The sequence below is a fragment of the Spea bombifrons genome, chromosome 2 (genome assembly GCF_027358695.1).
Source record: "Spea bombifrons isolate aSpeBom1 chromosome 2, aSpeBom1.2.pri, whole genome shotgun sequence".
NCBI classification, from domain to species: domain Eukaryota; kingdom Metazoa; phylum Chordata; class Amphibia; order Anura; family Pelobatidae; genus Spea; species Spea bombifrons.
In genome coordinates this window covers 131,880,862-131,898,034 of record NC_071088.1, presented here as the reverse complement: position 1 = coordinate 131,898,034, position 17,173 = coordinate 131,880,862, and the positions used below count along the sequence as shown (strand labels likewise).

General features: G+C 44.2%; 1 protein-coding gene across 1 annotated transcript in view; it reads left to right on the top strand.

Moving 5' to 3' along the window:
• Window positions 1–16,645, top strand: part of PIWIL4 (piwi like RNA-mediated gene silencing 4) — a 51,390-nt gene extending 34,745 nt beyond the window's left edge. Inside the window, exons 12-21 of the mRNA XM_053456091.1 lie at window positions 6–117; window positions 1,613–1,797; window positions 5,523–5,595; window positions 8,798–8,998; window positions 9,670–9,773; window positions 10,119–10,186; window positions 11,706–11,859; window positions 12,708–12,833; window positions 13,489–13,636; window positions 16,440–16,645. Coding sequence (XP_053312066.1) covers window positions 6–117; window positions 1,613–1,797; window positions 5,523–5,595; window positions 8,798–8,998; window positions 9,670–9,773; window positions 10,119–10,186; window positions 11,706–11,859; window positions 12,708–12,833; window positions 13,489–13,636; window positions 16,440–16,556 — 1,288 coding nt within the window. The 3' untranslated portion in view covers window positions 16,557–16,645. The remainder of the gene's footprint in view (window positions 1–5; window positions 118–1,612; window positions 1,798–5,522; window positions 5,596–8,797; window positions 8,999–9,669; window positions 9,774–10,118; window positions 10,187–11,705; window positions 11,860–12,707; window positions 12,834–13,488; window positions 13,637–16,439) is intronic.
• Window positions 16,646–17,173: the final 528 nt, after the last annotated feature.

The window sequence follows — 17,173 nt, the reverse complement described above, 5'->3', positions numbered from 1 at the left end:
CGCAGTAATCAGACAGCGCATTCCGAGTTGGAGAAATGGGGATTGTGCCTCGATAAGCAGATCTCGCTCACCGGCCGTATGCTGCCGCCGGAGAGGATCATTATGAGGGATAATATAGTAAGTGTTATCGCTGGTCATTGTTTCATGAATGAAGTGAAAAGAACTGAATCGCAACACCCAGAATCCTCAGCCGCCCAGGAACTGTCATTTCTTACAGACCCTTAATGAAGCCCGTGATGCGCCCTCCTCTGCCTGATATAACCGGATATAATTCACTGGCGGGTCCCATTATTCCCATCAGTGCAGCTCACCCAGACCCATTTAGCATCTGATTTCTTCACAAGGGGGTCCATTCACTAAAGGGATAGCTGTGTTTCAGGCTGGCCCTGTATAATGTATAGTTAAATAAGGGACAGCTCTTCAAAGTCTCGTCACACATTGAGTTATGCATTATATATCATTGTGAATAGTGAAGAGCATTAGAACCGCTACCCTCTGGCTAGTTCTGGTCGTGTGATTGAAGGCACAGCTATCCGTGTTAATAGAAATTAACTATTAAACTTCTGCAGCATTCTCTACCCCACTGGAATCACTGCTTTGTGGTTTAATCATCTCCAGTGTTTGCGGTAAAGTTAGTTAAAAAGTTACTGAGCTTCAGAAATATGTTCAAACTGATCCGCACGACGGCAGAAAACTGTAAATAAAGTGATTTTAACCCAGAAGGAGGAAAAATCCTCCATGATTCAGAATAATCCCTGGATCAAGGGTTAAATTGGATGGACCTAGAGTGACCACATCGGCCATGTTTTTCAGGACACATATAATTTTTACATATTGCTGACCACCCCAGATAAACTGCCGCCCTGCAGTATGGAGGATATATAGACTCATGGAAGGGAACCAATTAGTCAGTTATACATCCTCCATACTGCAGGGCAACATTTTATCTGGGCTGGTCAGCAATATGTAAAAATGATATGTGCCCTGGAAACCATGGCCGATGTGGTCACCCTAGATGGACCTCTTAGTGCCATTAGATAGACCTCATTTTGGTAGTGAATTCCAGAGCTTTACCGCCCTCACCGTAAACAATGTCCTAAGCTCTTTAAGCCGGAGCCATGGCTTCTCTGTCTGTGGAAAGAAGATCCCCCCCCCAGCGAGGACCTCCCACGGACCTCAAATTTACTAAAAAATCCTGATGATGTCATCCCCGTCAGCACTTTATAAATTAATCCAATTAATCATAGCCTTTATTACCTTCCCAGCTCTTCTTTACACTCATTCCCGTTTGTTCTTATGAATTGATGCCCAAATAAAAAAGTTATAACGAATTCTTTAGAGGCATAATCAGCCTCGCGATCTGGCATCGAGACCCTTTTTAATGGAGTTAACCCTCAAATCCCCTTAATGAATATAGTGCCTATTAGCACAGACCAACACAGAAGGATGTTAAAGACTTTCCCCCTCTGTATTAGCATCTACCACTTCTCCAGGGAGGCTGTTCCGCTTATCTACCCCCCAAGCGTTAAAGTAAAAACACTACCGTTGGTGATCAGACCCGCTGGAAATGACTATTAGATTTCCTTTATGTACCAAATATTATTATTCTCAGTTTCAGCCGGCGTCTCCTTCGGATTGGTCCCGAGATCTGCGTGACTCGAAGATGATTAGCGTTCACGCCTTGCAGAACTGGCTAGTGCTCTGCAGCCGTCGCAACGCCGAGGTGGCCGAGAAGTTACTCTTCAGCCTAAAGAAAGTGGGATCTGGGATGGGATTTGACATCGACTACCCCAGAATGTAAGGGCAAGAGATTTTTATCTTTTTTTTTTTACTGATTATTATTTTATTAATAATGTCTTGTTGATTTCCTTTTTTGGGGTGAAAAAATGTATTTTTGTATTTCCGCATCATTGGTGATAAGTTATGGTATGATCCAATCGACTTCTCAAAGCTTGCACCAGAATTGTGTGTGGGGGGGGTTGCATTTGCATCTTTCCAGCTCAAATCCATGGAGACGATGCGTGGCCGTGGGGTCTAACGTGACCCCCATGTGCATCCGGGAAAAGTGGTCCCATGGATTTTAATGGGAGCTCTTTGCTGCCACTGGCTGCTTCAGCCTATCAGTGGTGACCATGTTGGACCATGGAGGAGGAGGGGAGCTGCAGCTCTGTGGCTGCATCTTCTCCCTAAGGTAAGTGCTTTAGTATTAATATTTTTTCATTTAGAAATTTAATTTATTTTTTTTACATAAAGAAAAAAAAGCAATTAACAGCATCTTTACCAACATGAAGAGTGACCTTCCTAGACTCGAGGACCCTCTTAAGTTCAAGATGGGGCCTTCACTAAATAATTCAAGGGCTTCAGCCCAATTACTCCCTAGCAGTCCTGTAGAGAAGATCTAGATAGGCTCAGAAGCTTGCACTCTAGTATACTTCAGTTGGTGTCATCTTTACAGGATTGGCTATTTTTTACGAGGCGATTTTTTTTATAGCTGTTACATCATCATTTCCACATGACCTGCCGAAGTGGAGGTTATATTATAATTTATACGAAATACTTCATTTTTAATCGGACCTTTAGTCATTAATTGTGCTTTTGGGTTGAAAGTCATTACTTTTGCTTTAAGAGCTGCCCTTTTTTTGGGTGGAAAGAGTGGAAACGTTCAAAGGACAACCTTACCCATATTTTTCGGGGTAATAAACTTTGGGTGACTTGCCCTGTCCACTGGAAATCCCCGACAGTGCTTTTCGGTGTTAACCCATGCATGGCCGTTTACCCAGTGGGGAGCCCGTGGTGCCCGGTGAGAGTGGGGAGCACTGCGGTTAATTCTAAAATAGAATGAAGTCCTTGCAAAGGTTGACTGTCCCTTTAATTATTAATGTATTTATATAGCTCCATCATATTCTGCAGCGCTGTACAATGAGTAAACAAGCAAAGGGTAAGGCGGCCGTGCACACAAGAGCTTACAATCTAGACTTTACTGCTGTTCTGAGATTTCCGGATCTTGTAATTCCCTTTCTCCTCGGCATCTCGTTGAGTGTTTTTTTGCGTTGTTTCTTTGATTGTATTTTTTTGTGTCGTTTCTTTGATTTTTTCGGGACGTACCCATCCATATATTTTGAATGTTTAGCACGCGCCGGCCCCCGTAGCGCTGGAAACAATCTAACGGCTTCTCCCGCATTGTTACTTTCACAAAGAAAGCCTTTGATTCACAGAAAGCAGACGCCCCGTAACTCGGAAAATGTGAAGCGCAGTCTCCTTGCTGCCAGTGCTGCATTCGTGTCTTGAAACTTCTCATGTAAACGGATGAAGTGACACAAAACAGGCCTTTTCTTATTAAAGCGACACGAAGTCGCTGTACGTCAGGTGTCGCTCATGTTGGGGGTTAAGCCTGAACTAGAGTTACTTTTACTGGCTTGAGAAGTTACTCCTGGTGCACATTTGGCATTGGAAGGGTTAATATATTGAGGGGGTTATCAATGCATAGAACCAAATGTAGAAACCCCTTTTTGGCTACCTATATTTACCTCCTATAATCCATTTAGTATTACTATTATTAGTATTATTACTATTAGTATTACTAGTATTAGTATTATTACTAGTATTAGTATTATTACTATTATAATTTTTATTAGTATTATTACTAGTATTAGTATTATTACTATTAGAATTTTTATAAGTATTATTACTATTAGTATTATTACTATTATTAGGATTATTATTACTATTATTATTAGTATTATTACTAGTATTAGTATTTTTATTAGTATTATTACTATTATTAGGATTATTATTATCATCCTAACCTGGATTTGCTAGTTGTATTTGCTAGTTGTATTTTCCCATAACATAATGTCTTCTCTAATCCATTTAATGAATATTATTAATACTCACCTGCATACCTGCAGAGTAGCTTTGGGCAGTTTGGGCACACAAATACCCCCGCCCCCCCCCCCCCCGAAGAAGTTTTTTTCTTTAAAAAAGCACCAAAAAAACATGCTGCCACTCTGTCCCCCCCCCCCCGAGATATGCTGCCACTCTGCCCCCCCCCTCCCGACTTACCAGAGCAGACTCCCAGATGTCTTGCGGGTCCGGCGGGGGACATCTACGCAATGCACGTATACACGTATACGGAAGTTGTATACGCGTATTGCGTAGATGTCCCCCGCCGGCCCCGCAAGACACCCGGGAGTCTGCTCTGGTAAGTCTTGGGGGCAGAGGTAAAACGCATCGTGCGGACGGTCACCGGCTGCGGCGATGCGGGTAAACAACCTCCGCTGCCGGGACATCTGCACGATGTGCTTTAACAATCTCCCTTGCCGGGACTCCCCCCGTGGGAATTCCCGGCAAGGGAGATCGTTAAAGCACATCGTGCAGACGTGCCGGCAGCGCTTAGACAACCTCCCGTGACGGCACCCCCCCGTGGAAAGTGCTGGCAGGGGAGGCTGTCTGAGCGTATCAGAGAGTAGGATACAGGTCCCCTGCACCGCTGCGGGGGATCTGTATCTAAACCCTGCTGCCTGCCCGGCATGCAGTCCCGGGCGTCGGGCGCTAGACCCCGAATATAGGCCGCACCCCCACTTTAAAGACTTAAAGTGGGGGGAAAAAGTGCGGCCTATATTCGAGCCAATACGGTAAATAAATAAATTTAATACCACTTTTGCTGGGAGGCTATTCCACTTATCTACCACTCTCAGTGAAGTAAAGCTATGATGGGACAGTCCCGGCAACTCTGGAGGACATGGAGTATTCCGTGACCCAAAGACCCATGACATCATGACAATGTCCACTGTACGTGGGCAGCAGTGTGATGTCACTCATGGTCCAGTGTCCCCCATGAGAAGCATTTTAAGGTTGGTAAAGCATTACGTGTGCGGCTCTCGAGCTGATTAATCATTAAGCAGTCACTGCTCGATAAGCAATGTTTTATTCAGACATGAAGGCGTTATAAATATCCCCGTAAAGATTAGATGTGATCGTTTGTCTTATGGGACCGTACGTTTTAATGAAATGAATTGGCTGTTCTCTAGGGGTGTATATCATTATAAACAGCAGCTCCAAATGCTTTTCATATATATATCTTATGCCTTATTTCAGTTTGGAGCTTGCTTGCCGTATAATGCCCCTGACAGCCACATTTAGTTACTCTGCATTTCCTATTACTAAAGCCCTGTGTGGCAGCTGAAGACTGTTTGGGGTGCACTTTTCAAGTCATGTCATAATATGCCTACTAAGAAGTGTATCTGAGCGCCTCATCTGTTGAGCAGTCCCTGGAGACTTTCGCCTGTGTATTTCAGGTCTCTTCCCAGCCCGGACAGTTCTTTACGCATAGAATCCCCCAAAACTTCAGCGAGAACCATCTGTAAGGTTTCTGAACGGTCGTGTTTGAAGTCGGGAGGTCAGAGGGGTCCATAACATGTTTCTCACCCCCCCCCCAAAGCTGATAGTTATAGTAATGAGTATTAATATTACGTGTTACTGTATGTGGAAGAATTTCGCTTCACCCGCACCCTTTCTTGTAGAATTCAAGTGGACGACAACCCCGTCTCGTTCCTTCGAGCCCTGCAGCAACATGTATCTCCAGAGCTTCAGCTGGTATGTCAAATGTTCTAGATCAATCTGCGTGTAGATACCTCTGCGTACGCCACATGCCCCCACGGGCCGCCTCCATTAGGGCTACTAAACTGACACTTTATTTTATTACTGGTAAGAAAACGATTACACAAACTTTACTTATATTTGTCACAAATAAATTGTCACTGTGTCCGATAACAGCGTGGCCTTTTATCTCCACCCCGCTGTGTCTTTATTCGAAGTCGCACACACCATTCCATGGGTTTTTTGGATGTATACAGTACACCAGGGCCGTCCAGCTGCTGCAGGACTACATCTCCCATCCTCCTCAGCCAGCCCCTTAGCTGAAAGAGCATTATGGGAGATGTAGTCCTGCAGCAGCTGGAGGGCCGCAGGTTGGACGCCCCTGTAGTACTCTGTTCTGTAACATGTGAAGGGTTCCAGGGTTACACATTAATGTTGGGCGTCCTTCTCTGCTGATTCATTCTTTTGGCAAAGTGTCCCGCGGGTGGGGGCAGAATCTGAGCCAACGCAGAAAACCAATGCCAGCATCACCGCTTCCGCTAACCCTCTACCCACATTCTTCACGCTTACAGAAGGGAATCTTTCCGTCCGGACTTTTCCAGCACAAGAGTTCAATAGAACCGGCAAATGAATACGTTCCTCTCTGAATTCACATTAGCAGGAATGAGATCTGGCATGCAGAATTTGACTGCAGATCAGACTTACACATACACACTCACTCTAACACACTCACAATCTCACACAAACACTCTCGATGTACGTCATCACCGAATGAGACTTACACATACGCACTAAGTCTAACACACTCACAATCTCACACAAACACTCTCAATGTGCGTCATCGCCGAATGAGACTTACACATACGCACTCACTCTAACACTCACAACACTCACACTCTAACACTCTCATTAAAACACCCTCTGTCATTAGAGCATCCCAATTCACTCCCTCACACCTCCGCAACCTTTCCCTAGCCGTGTTATTACAGTGGGGTCATGTAATATCTCTTTGTGTATGGGTCGGTACAACATAGATGAGCCCTGTTTGAAGAAGGTTGGACCGGCCTGGCACCCTTTTTATGACAAGCCATCGGACGGGGAAAGGTAAAAATGCAGGGATGACAATTCCCCTTTAAGCCATCGAATCCCCGTGTATAACTCAGTGAGAAAACCATTCTGTATTCGGCCTTCATCTAAGAGCGCATAAAATATTCCAATCTGAAGCAGCTCCGAGCGTCGGCTTCCACACTGTTTGTCCCGGAGGATCTAGCAGGGTTCCTGTGATATTCAGTGCTGGAAAGTACAGAGCTGTGAAAAAAGGTATTTCCCCCCTTCCCGGTTTCTTCTATTTTTTGCACGTGTCACACGTAAATGTTTCAGATCATCCAACTCTTTTTAATTTTAGACAAGGATAACCCGAGTAAGCAAAATGATGCTTTCATGTATAGCAGGGAAAAGGCTTTGCAATGCTACCTGGCCCTATATGAAAAAGTAATTGCCCCCTTAGCTACTAAATCAACCAGCTTACCATAATAATAATAATTCGGATCAGATTCACTTGAAACACCCAAGCCTGATTACTGACGGCCCTGCTAAATCTAAACATCAATTGCAAAGTGAAGTCGGAGAAAAGTTCTCAGATAGTAGCGCATGATGCCGAGATCAAAAGAAATTCTAGAACAGGTGAGAAGTAAAGTCATTGGCACCTATCGGTCAGGATAGGGTTACAAAGCCATTTCTAAGGCCAGTGAAGGACTGTGAGAGCCATTATCCACAGAGAACACATTAGAACATCGGTGAAGCTTCCCAGGAGTGTCCGACCGACCAAAGTTCTTCCAAGAACACATTGACGACTCATCCAGGAGGTCACAAGAGAACCCAGACTAACACATAAAGAGCTGCCGGCCTCACTTGCCTCAGTTAAGGTCAGTGTTCACGGTTTCACAACAAGAAAAGAAATGTCATCCATGGAAGAGTTACAAGGCGAAAACCACTGCTGACCAAACAGAACACAAAGACTCGTCTCGCATTTGCCAAAAATCATCTTAATGACCCCCAAGACCTTTGGGATAATATTTGGTGGAGCGATGAGTCAAAAGTGGAACATGTTGGAAGGCATGGATCCCATTACATCTGGCTAACATAGCTTTCCACAATAAGAACATCACGCCAACAGCCAAACATGGTGGCCGTGTGCTGCTTCAGGATCTGGGCGACTTTCCATAATTGATGGACTCATGAATTCTGCTCTGTACCAGAAACTCCTGAAGGAGAATATCCGGCCATCAGTTTGTGATCTAAAGCTCAAGCGCAGTTGGGTTATGCAGCAGGACAACGATGTGAAGCCCACAAGCACGTCCACTTCTGAATAAATCAAACAAAATAAAGGTTTTGGAGGCCGAGTCATGACTTGAATCCAATTGAGATGCTGTGGGATGACCTTTGAAAGGCAATTCATGCTCCAAAAACCTCCAATGTGGCTAAATTAAAACAATTCTGCCAAGAAGAGCTGCCAAAAATCCTCCCCAGCGATGTAAAAGACTCATTGGCAGTTATTATTTGTGTTTATTCGGGTTGTCCTTGTCTTATAGTAAAATAAGTTGGATTATCTGAAACATATAAATGTGACAAATAAGTAAAAGTAGAAGAAATCAGGAAGGGGACAAATACAATAATTTAATTGTCTGTTTTTAAGTAGTAGTAGGCAGAATGTAGACAAACGCAATCTAGAACAGCTCCAAATAGATATGCGATTCAAACCCCGGGCCTCCTCTTCGGCTGCGTGAAGCACTGCGGAAACAGAATCACTGATGGTGGCCTAGATTTCAATATTAAGGAAGTATTTGCCACCCTTGGGCCAGCCACCTCTTTTTCTTGCTGTCTCGGCTGTTCTGTACCCCTTGGCCAAAAAATGAGTTATTCGTAACAAGTTAACATATAATAGGAAGCCTGGAATTCAGGTTTTGGTTGTATATCATTTATAATGGTTGCATTTCTATGAACGTTTTTGGAGTCTTCAGCCCAACATGATACCCTTTATTGGGCCATCATCACCAGAAAGTGATCCAAGCCTTCAGAACATCAGAGGTCTCTTCTTCAGATGGAATGAATCTTGTTGCCACCATTACAACAATTGATGTTGTCCCTGGCCAGAAAAACCTCTTATCAGCGTTTTATTCCGAATGTTTTTTCTGCGTAGGTGCTTTGCATCCTGCCCTCCAATCAGAAAGATAACTACGACTCCATCAAGAAGTTCCTGAGTCTGGAGAAGCCGATTCCCAGCCAGTGTGTGCAGATGCGCACGCTCAACAGACAGCAGATGCTCATGAGCGTGGCCACCAAGATCGCCATGCAGATTATCAGTAAGACCGGAGGGGAGCTGTGGGCAGTGGAGATTCCCGTGAGTTCCCAAGTTTTTCCAAAGACACTTAAATTACTGGTCTGATCTCTGATTGGTCGGCTATGTGGGGCACGCGAGACAATGTCACCGTCTCATCTTTTGGAATGATGGTTGGGGGGGGTGTTTTCAGCCACTCTTTTCCCTGTGGATGTACCTATCAGCCAACAACATTATGTACATTACAGCAAAAGAATCATATGCAGTCAGCGGGGATACATGAGCCATGAGCCTCTCTCTTTCTTAATTGAAGTCCAAGATATGTTTACATACAAACAGGCACGTCATGCGTGTACATGCCATGTATGAAGATATTTTCAAATCACATAGCCTGAAAAATAGTCTGTAAAGTATGGCCACCCCCCAAAAAATGAGAGAAGAACATTTTAATGGACTTTTGCCATTTTACTTATACTTGTGCTGTTCCTTCAGGGAGGGGTAACCTAATGGGGAGGAATAATCATGCAGATCCTAAGCTAAGATGGCTACTCTGTTAGTGTACACATGGTCTGTTTCTAATGCATACACGTCGCTTATTTAAAATATTCGGCGTCATTACGTGGCTTAACTCAGTGTACTTAGATGTGAAATGTACGATTTGGGAGATTTGATAGAATTGCGTTAATCTGCATGCAAAAAAAGAGCAGTTTTGATGCAATTTATGTCGTTTACAGCTTAACTCTCTCATGGTGGTCGGCATCGACGTCAACAGGGATGCGTTGAATAAATCTCATTCCGCCGTGGGCTTCGTGGCCAGCGCAAACTCAAGACTCACCAGGTGGTACCGGGGCCTGAGGTTTGGGGGGCTTTATGGCAGACTAGAGGGGCCGGATCTGCCGTGACGGTCTATGTTTTTCTTTGCTGGGTTTGAAGCCTTTGATACTTTGTTTATTTGTGTACGACCCCTCCCCCGTCCTCCTGCTTTAAATAGGTTTTTACGATCTTTATTTTTTTCCTGCGCATCTTGAAGCGAGATAGAATAACCGCAGAATGTTTCCCCCCCCCCTCTGGTTTTCCGGACATTTTTGTTTTTTTATTATTATTGCTATTTAACGGCGCAGAACATTACACGGTGAGCGAACGCGGCGTCTGAAATCATCGCCCCTCTGCTCGTTTCTTTCAGGTGGTTTTCGAGGTGCATCATTCAGAAGACATCAGATTTCGCCGATTGCCTAAAAGTGTGCATGAAAGGTAATTATTTCCAGCGCGGCCCCTGGGCTCCGAGACGGGGGCCAAAGTGCTGCCGAGTTTATTCATCATCCTTTAGAACGCCAGACTCCGCGAGGCAGCGAGAAATAACGCCTTAAAATGAATCTGCGTGATGGTTTCTTTCTCCGGTGACCGCCGCCGCTTCAGAGGAACCATTAATAGAAAACGGAGCTGAAGGTTCGAATGCCACGAGGCTTTAGGAAGTGATGGGTTTTACCCAATCAGTTAAACTTGATGGGATAACGAGATTTATTTTTCGTTTGCCATGGATGGTCCACGTTGTCATCAAAGCCCAGTCCTTCTGATTTAAAGAGACACTTCAGCCATTATATGCGCTTTAACCCACAGATCTCTGTGTGGTCCCCCCTTCCAAATGCATGGAGGGCCTCTACAACCCCCCCCCCATATGCATTTGCCTCTTTCCTCACACCCTAGGACAGGGGCATCCAACCTGCGGCCCTCCAGCTGCTGCAGGACTACATCTCCCATAATGCTTTTTCAGCTAAGGGGCTGGCTGAGGAGGATGGGAGATGCCCTAGGAGATGTGTTCAGCCGGATTCCGGCTGCCAGCAAGTACCCCCTGCCTGCCACTCAGATATGTGCCGAGTCGACAGTGTGAGGGTGCCTTTGGTGGTCGAGTCATGAAGATAATCTAGCGATCTGTCTATTCTGATTGTCTCACCGCCAGGGCTACTTAGATAATTATAGTTAAAGGTTACGTTTTACGAGCGCACACTTATTACAATTTACTTGTTTTGCTGGGTTAACCCCTAGCGTGCCTCGGTAGAGAACGTTTTTTTTTTCTGTGAAGCCACAGTTTGAGTTCTCCCTCGCGGAGGATGTCTCCCGTTCTCGTGTCTCCCGTTCTCGTGTCTCCATCATATACAGCGGCCACCTCCTCGTATTTTTAGAACGTCTCTCAGGAACGTTATTTTAATAGTCCGGTGACAGAAAAGGACGCATGCAAAAGAATTCCAGAGCGGAGGAAAGAAGGCGGGAAGGCAGACTGTCATTAAAAACAATCAGGGGCTCTGTCATTTATTCCGGTTAAAGGTGCAGTTCCATCTACTCTGCTGAATCTAATGCTCTTGTAACTGAAGTCCTGTTTTGCCTCATTTTGATTCAGATTTTTTTGCCATTAACACTTAATTGTCATCACTGCAAGCCAGCATATTCACCATGGTGCATGGAATAGCTGTGCCCCTTTTAAATGAACATCTTACCCCTCTTGTAAAGGCCTGGATAGCAACTCCTGCTTGCCAGCGTGCATGCGCAATATACTCAATATATGCTGGCCTGTTCGATCAATAGCTGATTACCTGCTTCAAGCAGCCAAAAGTGGAGTGAAAACGGGACCACTGAGCCGGCGGTGTGCTGCAGCTCTGGAGCTGCGGCTTCTAAATAAGTCTCCTTGCCGGCACGCATCGGATTGTGACAAGCGAGGCAGAAATCTGATAGCACAGGGGCTACTAAAGTAACCATGTCTTCCTTTCTTGTTCAGGAGCCCTCCAAAGGTGGCAGAAATACAATAAGGACTTGCCAACCCGTATAATCGTATACCGGGACGGCGTGGCAGATGGCCAGCTCAGCGTAGTGCTGGATTATGAAATCCCCCAGCTTCTCAGTAGCTTCAAAGAAACCAGCACAGCATACAGGTACGCCATAGAGATTTAAACAATAAAAAGAACTCTCCCCGTCCTTACAGCGGCCAGAGACCGATGCCTCGCGTAGCACACTGATTATCGTGATCCCGAGAGCTAGTCTTATACTGCCGTGATCTCTACATACACTATATGGACAAAAGTATTGGGACACCTGACCATTACACCAACAGGGACTTTTATGACGTAGCATTCTAAACACATAGACATTAATATGTAGTTGGTCCTGCTTTGCAGCTATGACAGATTTCACTCTTCTGGGAAGGTTTCCACGAGATTTTGGAGAGTTTCTGTGGGAATTTTTGCCCATTCATCCAGTAGAGTGTTTGTGAGGTCAGGCACGGATGTGGGATGAGACGCCCGGCTCACAATCTCCATTCCAGTTCATCCCAAAGGTCTTTGATGGGGTTAAGGTCAGGGCTTTGTGAGGACCACTGGAGTTCCTCCAAACTCACCCAACCGTGTCTTTATGGAGCTTGCTTTGTGCTCTGGGTATGTCCCTTTCTGCACCAAGACATTTTGGACAGTGTTCTTCTTCCAACTTTGTGGGTACACTTTGGGGAAGACCCTCTTCTATTCCCCGGCACATAAAATCCATGTCTATGTATTAAGAATGCAATATTATAAAGTCCCTGTTGGGGTAACGGTCAGGTGTCCCAATACTTTTGTCCATATAGTGTACCTGCCAACTACCACAATTTGTTATGGCAGTCCCAACAGTAGGATGGATGTCCAGGCCAGTCCAGAAAGGTTTTCTATTTTGAGTATCCATTTCTCGTGTGCCCCTTGTGCTGCTTGGTCTCGTGTCCTAAATAAATAAGCAACTTATGTGTTTAATCCAGACCTAAAATGTCGCTGATTGTGGTGCGGAAGAGATGCAGCACGAGGTTCTTCAGGCAGACCGACAGAGGAATCCAGAACCCGCTGCTCGGTACGGTGGTTGATTCAGAGGCAACGAGACCCGAATGGCACGTATATGCTTTCTGCAGATTTGGTGTTTCTTGTATAAATAACACTTCGTTTTTCTGACGCGCTCAGACACTCACTCGCTAAAGCCAAGGAGGACAGGAGCTACGGAAGAAGCATAAGGGCAGGTTCACCTCCTGATCCGGTAGGGAAAACATGTCTGTGTCCTGTCCTGTAGCTGAGCTGGCCCTGCACAATGCATAAATCATTGTGTAAGGAGACTAAAGAAACCTCACTGGCTTGACTATACATCATACAGGGCCAGTCAAGATCTTCCTGGAGCAGAAGCTCACTGGTGGTCGGCCTTCATAACGTATGGTGAAGTCAAGGAGCTGAGACACAATAAAGAGAGAATTATGCATGCATTATAAAGCACCAATATCGCTGACCTTCTCCTACAATAAGAGCTGAGCTGGCCCTGCAGAATGCATAGTTAAATCAGTGAGATTATTTCACATTGGATTCACCGTTTAGCGAATAAATCCCACAGCATATGTTGTCTTTCATTTTTGAAGCAAAGGTTTGAAGTTTCTTGTCAGACTAAAACAACAAAAAACACATTTAGAATTCCATCTGTTTCATTTAGAGAGATGGGTATACTCTATTAACCCTTTGTGATGGACGCGGCTGTTTGACGGTAATTCCTTTCCCTGCTAGGTATGACTTCTATCTCATCAGCCAGAACGCCCGGCAGGGGACGGTGAATCCCACGTATTACAACGTTCTGTATGATGACAACTGCTTGAAACCTGATCACATGCAGCGCTTAACGTACAAAATGACGCACCTTTACTACAACTGGCCCGTGAGTACTGTGTGACCGCTAAAGGGTTTTATTAGATTGTCATGTGATCTGCCCGATATAATGGTGCCCTGCACTATGGAGGATGTATAGACTTATGGAAGGCAATCAATTAGTCAGTTTTACATCCTCCATGCTGCAGGGCAGCACTTTATCTGGGCCGGTCAGCAATATGTAAAAATGAGATGTGCCCTGGAAAATATGGCTGGTCACCTTACGGGCCAGAGGGGGAGGGGTTATGGCTTTAGCGGCCAGAGGGGAGGGGTTATTGCTGGAGCGGCCAAAGGGGGAGGAGTTATTGCTGGAGTAGCCAGAAGGGAAGGGTTATTGCTGTGCTGGAGGGGTTATTGCTGTTGCGGCCAGAGGGGGAGGAGTTATGACTACAGCGGCACGAGGGGGAGGGGATCAGAGGGAAGAAATGTGCATTTGAAAAGCTAAACATTTGGTCAAAAGGAAACAATGTCCATAAAATACATATTTAGTACATACACAGAAAAACTAAAAATATATTAAATTAGAAACCTGCTTGCAGATCTGCCAAAGTAGTCTGAATGAGTTTGAATCCCTTATCTAGGGCATTTAACTTCGGCCGCTCTCTGCCAGTTAAATGGGGACTCACAGAACTCCAGCCAATCAGGAAGGGGGGGGTCAGATGCATGCTGGGATACAGAGACAGGACATGGATTCTCTTGGACGTGTTTTTTTTTTATATTACCGGCCTTCATGTAGCACCTGGACATTACTTTGGGGTCAGATTCTTGGGTCGCACCGTCTAGGACTGACAACTTTCTTATATGTGATCGCATATAAGACGTATAAGAGATGCCTTCTCTGCCAGCATGTCATGGTTAAAATCCCTGCTTGAATGCAGGTGACTCAACTAAGTGTATTTTTAAATAAGTCAATACCTGTGAACAGGTATCACAGCCATTTGGAGAGTCACAGTGGGCTATTAAAGGGTTAATATTTTGAGAATCTATGGTTCCGTGTGTCACCAAATAGCGCCGCTACTACAGGCTGAGGATGTAGTATGTGTTCCTGACTTCCTTAGCAGAGCTTTACCCTATTTAGGAAAAAAATATATAAAAACTGCTTTTCAGACGATTTGTGCCATAAATTCTTTTTATTATTTGTCAGGTTGCCGTGTCTCATTCTTTACAAATATGGAACTTTAATTAACTTGTCTGTCTTGAGTGATAAAGAAAACACAGAGGATAATAATGATGGAAGAAGGAGTATTGGCTGAGCTGCCGATGGGTTCTCGGTTTGTGGTCTTTACGAGCAGGGGGGGGCGGTTAGGAGGATTCTTCGGGGGGGGTGGATTTTATGTCCTCGTACATCTGTTTACTGCAGATTGACTTTAATTCCTTATAAATAGACCCACAGCAAGAAATATTCTACATTTTAACAAAGGCTTGGAGGAAAAGTCTTTGCGAAGAATGAATAATCAAACTGGATCGCTGGTGCCCAGCTTATATCCAGCGTTGTGTTGCAGCGACCCCTGCTGTTGAGTTGCAGAACTGCATCATATTGTAGATCCATCTTCCGATAAGAAATTAACCCCTTAAGGACAATGGGTTGTCCTTAAACCCATTAAAACCAACGCATTGTGAGCCTGTACATGTACAGGCTTTGTCATGAAGGGGTTAAAATTAGTGTTTTTAATCCATACAACCATTTTTATGGGTACACATCTAGATCTGCTCGTATGAAATAGTTTGAATTGCCAACGGTACAACCTTGACACCGTACTAAGATGCCTGCGTGTACCTCATCGTTACACACTCAAGTGTAAATCTCTTTATTATGTATTATTATTATTTATTATAATCTAAAATGGAGCTAAATACTATGAGGCGATTGGGTCTTTTTAGTTCAGATCTACTGGATCAAATTCTGAAGTGAGATTGTGGTTATGAATCAGAATCAGAAGATCCTTAGCGCTTTGTTCTGCGTTGCGCTCACACTTGTGAGAGCATGCACAGAGAGTCAGGATCACAATATTATTATCATATAGAATCAGTAAATATTCCGGAAAATGAAAGATTAGAAGCAGACCCGCTGGGACCGATATATTACGCAGGTGCTTAGGAGTTAGGTGTTGTATCTATGGGGGATTGGGGGGTTTCACCTGAAAGGTGGCCAGTCACTTGTTCTAAGTTCACACTGAAGTCAAACCCAACGGAGGTCATCCGAGGACCAGAGAAACACCGTTTGGGCAGAGTTTAGTCTTTTTTGACCCATTTCTAAAATGCCTGGTAATAAAAAAAAAATAATAATAATTGTAATAATTGTATGGACTGCAGCGGCGCATAAAGACCCCAAAGCAATATCTAGTCAAGAAAAATCTAAAAAGCAAAAAATGTAAAAAAAAAAAAAATGCTAAAGCTCCTAAACAATCCTCTCCTGCCTCCAAACCAAAAATGTTAAAAATTATACAAAATTATGCAATGTGTTTTTTTTTTTTTTTAAGAAAAAAATGTTTTTTTATCAAAAGTCCTACTAAACCAAGGGTTGAAGTTTGCAAAAAAAGGTCTATGATGTGAAGGGGTTAAAGATAATCTCATTTATTGCAGTTCTATTTTTCTCACTTTATAAAATAGGAGGGGGGTGTATATTTTTTTTTTTTTTTTAACCTTTTTGTACATTTCTGACACCTCTTAAAATGTGTCCGGATCGATGAGTAGGTCACCCGTCAGTCTCTTAGAGCGTTTCCCACGCAGTCCGTCCTCTCTTAACATTCTCCGCATGTCTTTAAGTTTATACTTTCTCTTATCTAATTGCGCACTGTTTGTCTGCTCCGCAGGGCGTGATCCGCGTGCCGGCTCCGTGCCAGTATGCACACAAGCTGACTTTCCTGGTCAGCCAGAGTATCCACAAGGACCCGAGCATGGAGCTCTCCGACACTCTCTTTTACCTCTAAGCCGCCATCGGAAATCCAGTTTTTTGTTACTTGAACCCGTTGGTAGTTAAAGTTCACCTCTGCTGTTCTGTAGACGTTTGCTAACGATTGATAGCCGTCCGTTAAGGAATATTCATGCATGTTCTTTAAACAATGCAGGTTTTAAACTTTTAACCCTTCAAATTACACCAACAATGGCGCCAGAGAATATCTCGTTAGTTTCCCCTGCATACTATGTTGTTCATGTAAAGAACAACTCGCAGGTTAATGCTTTCCGGCGAATACATCTCAATCGCGCCGATTGTGCCGGAGTTTAACCCCTTCGATAGACGGTGGTCTCCCGTTCCTTTCCTGGGCAGGTGGAAAGATAGTGATGTCTTACTGAAGGAACGCCGATGTCATTTTAAAATGTCACCTTCTATTCTGTTTAAATATTTAACTTCTTTGCATTTTGGAATGTTGTTAAATAAACCTCGTTCTGAGTTTGCTTTTTCCTCGTGTTTTTGTAAAACCTCTTAAAAAGAAAAGTACCATTGAGGCAGATGCGTAGGTGTCTGCCGGCAGTAATCCCCTTGTATAAGAATTTAACCCTTAATACTCTCAGCCAACCGTGCATGAAAGCAGTCAGCTAACCCTAT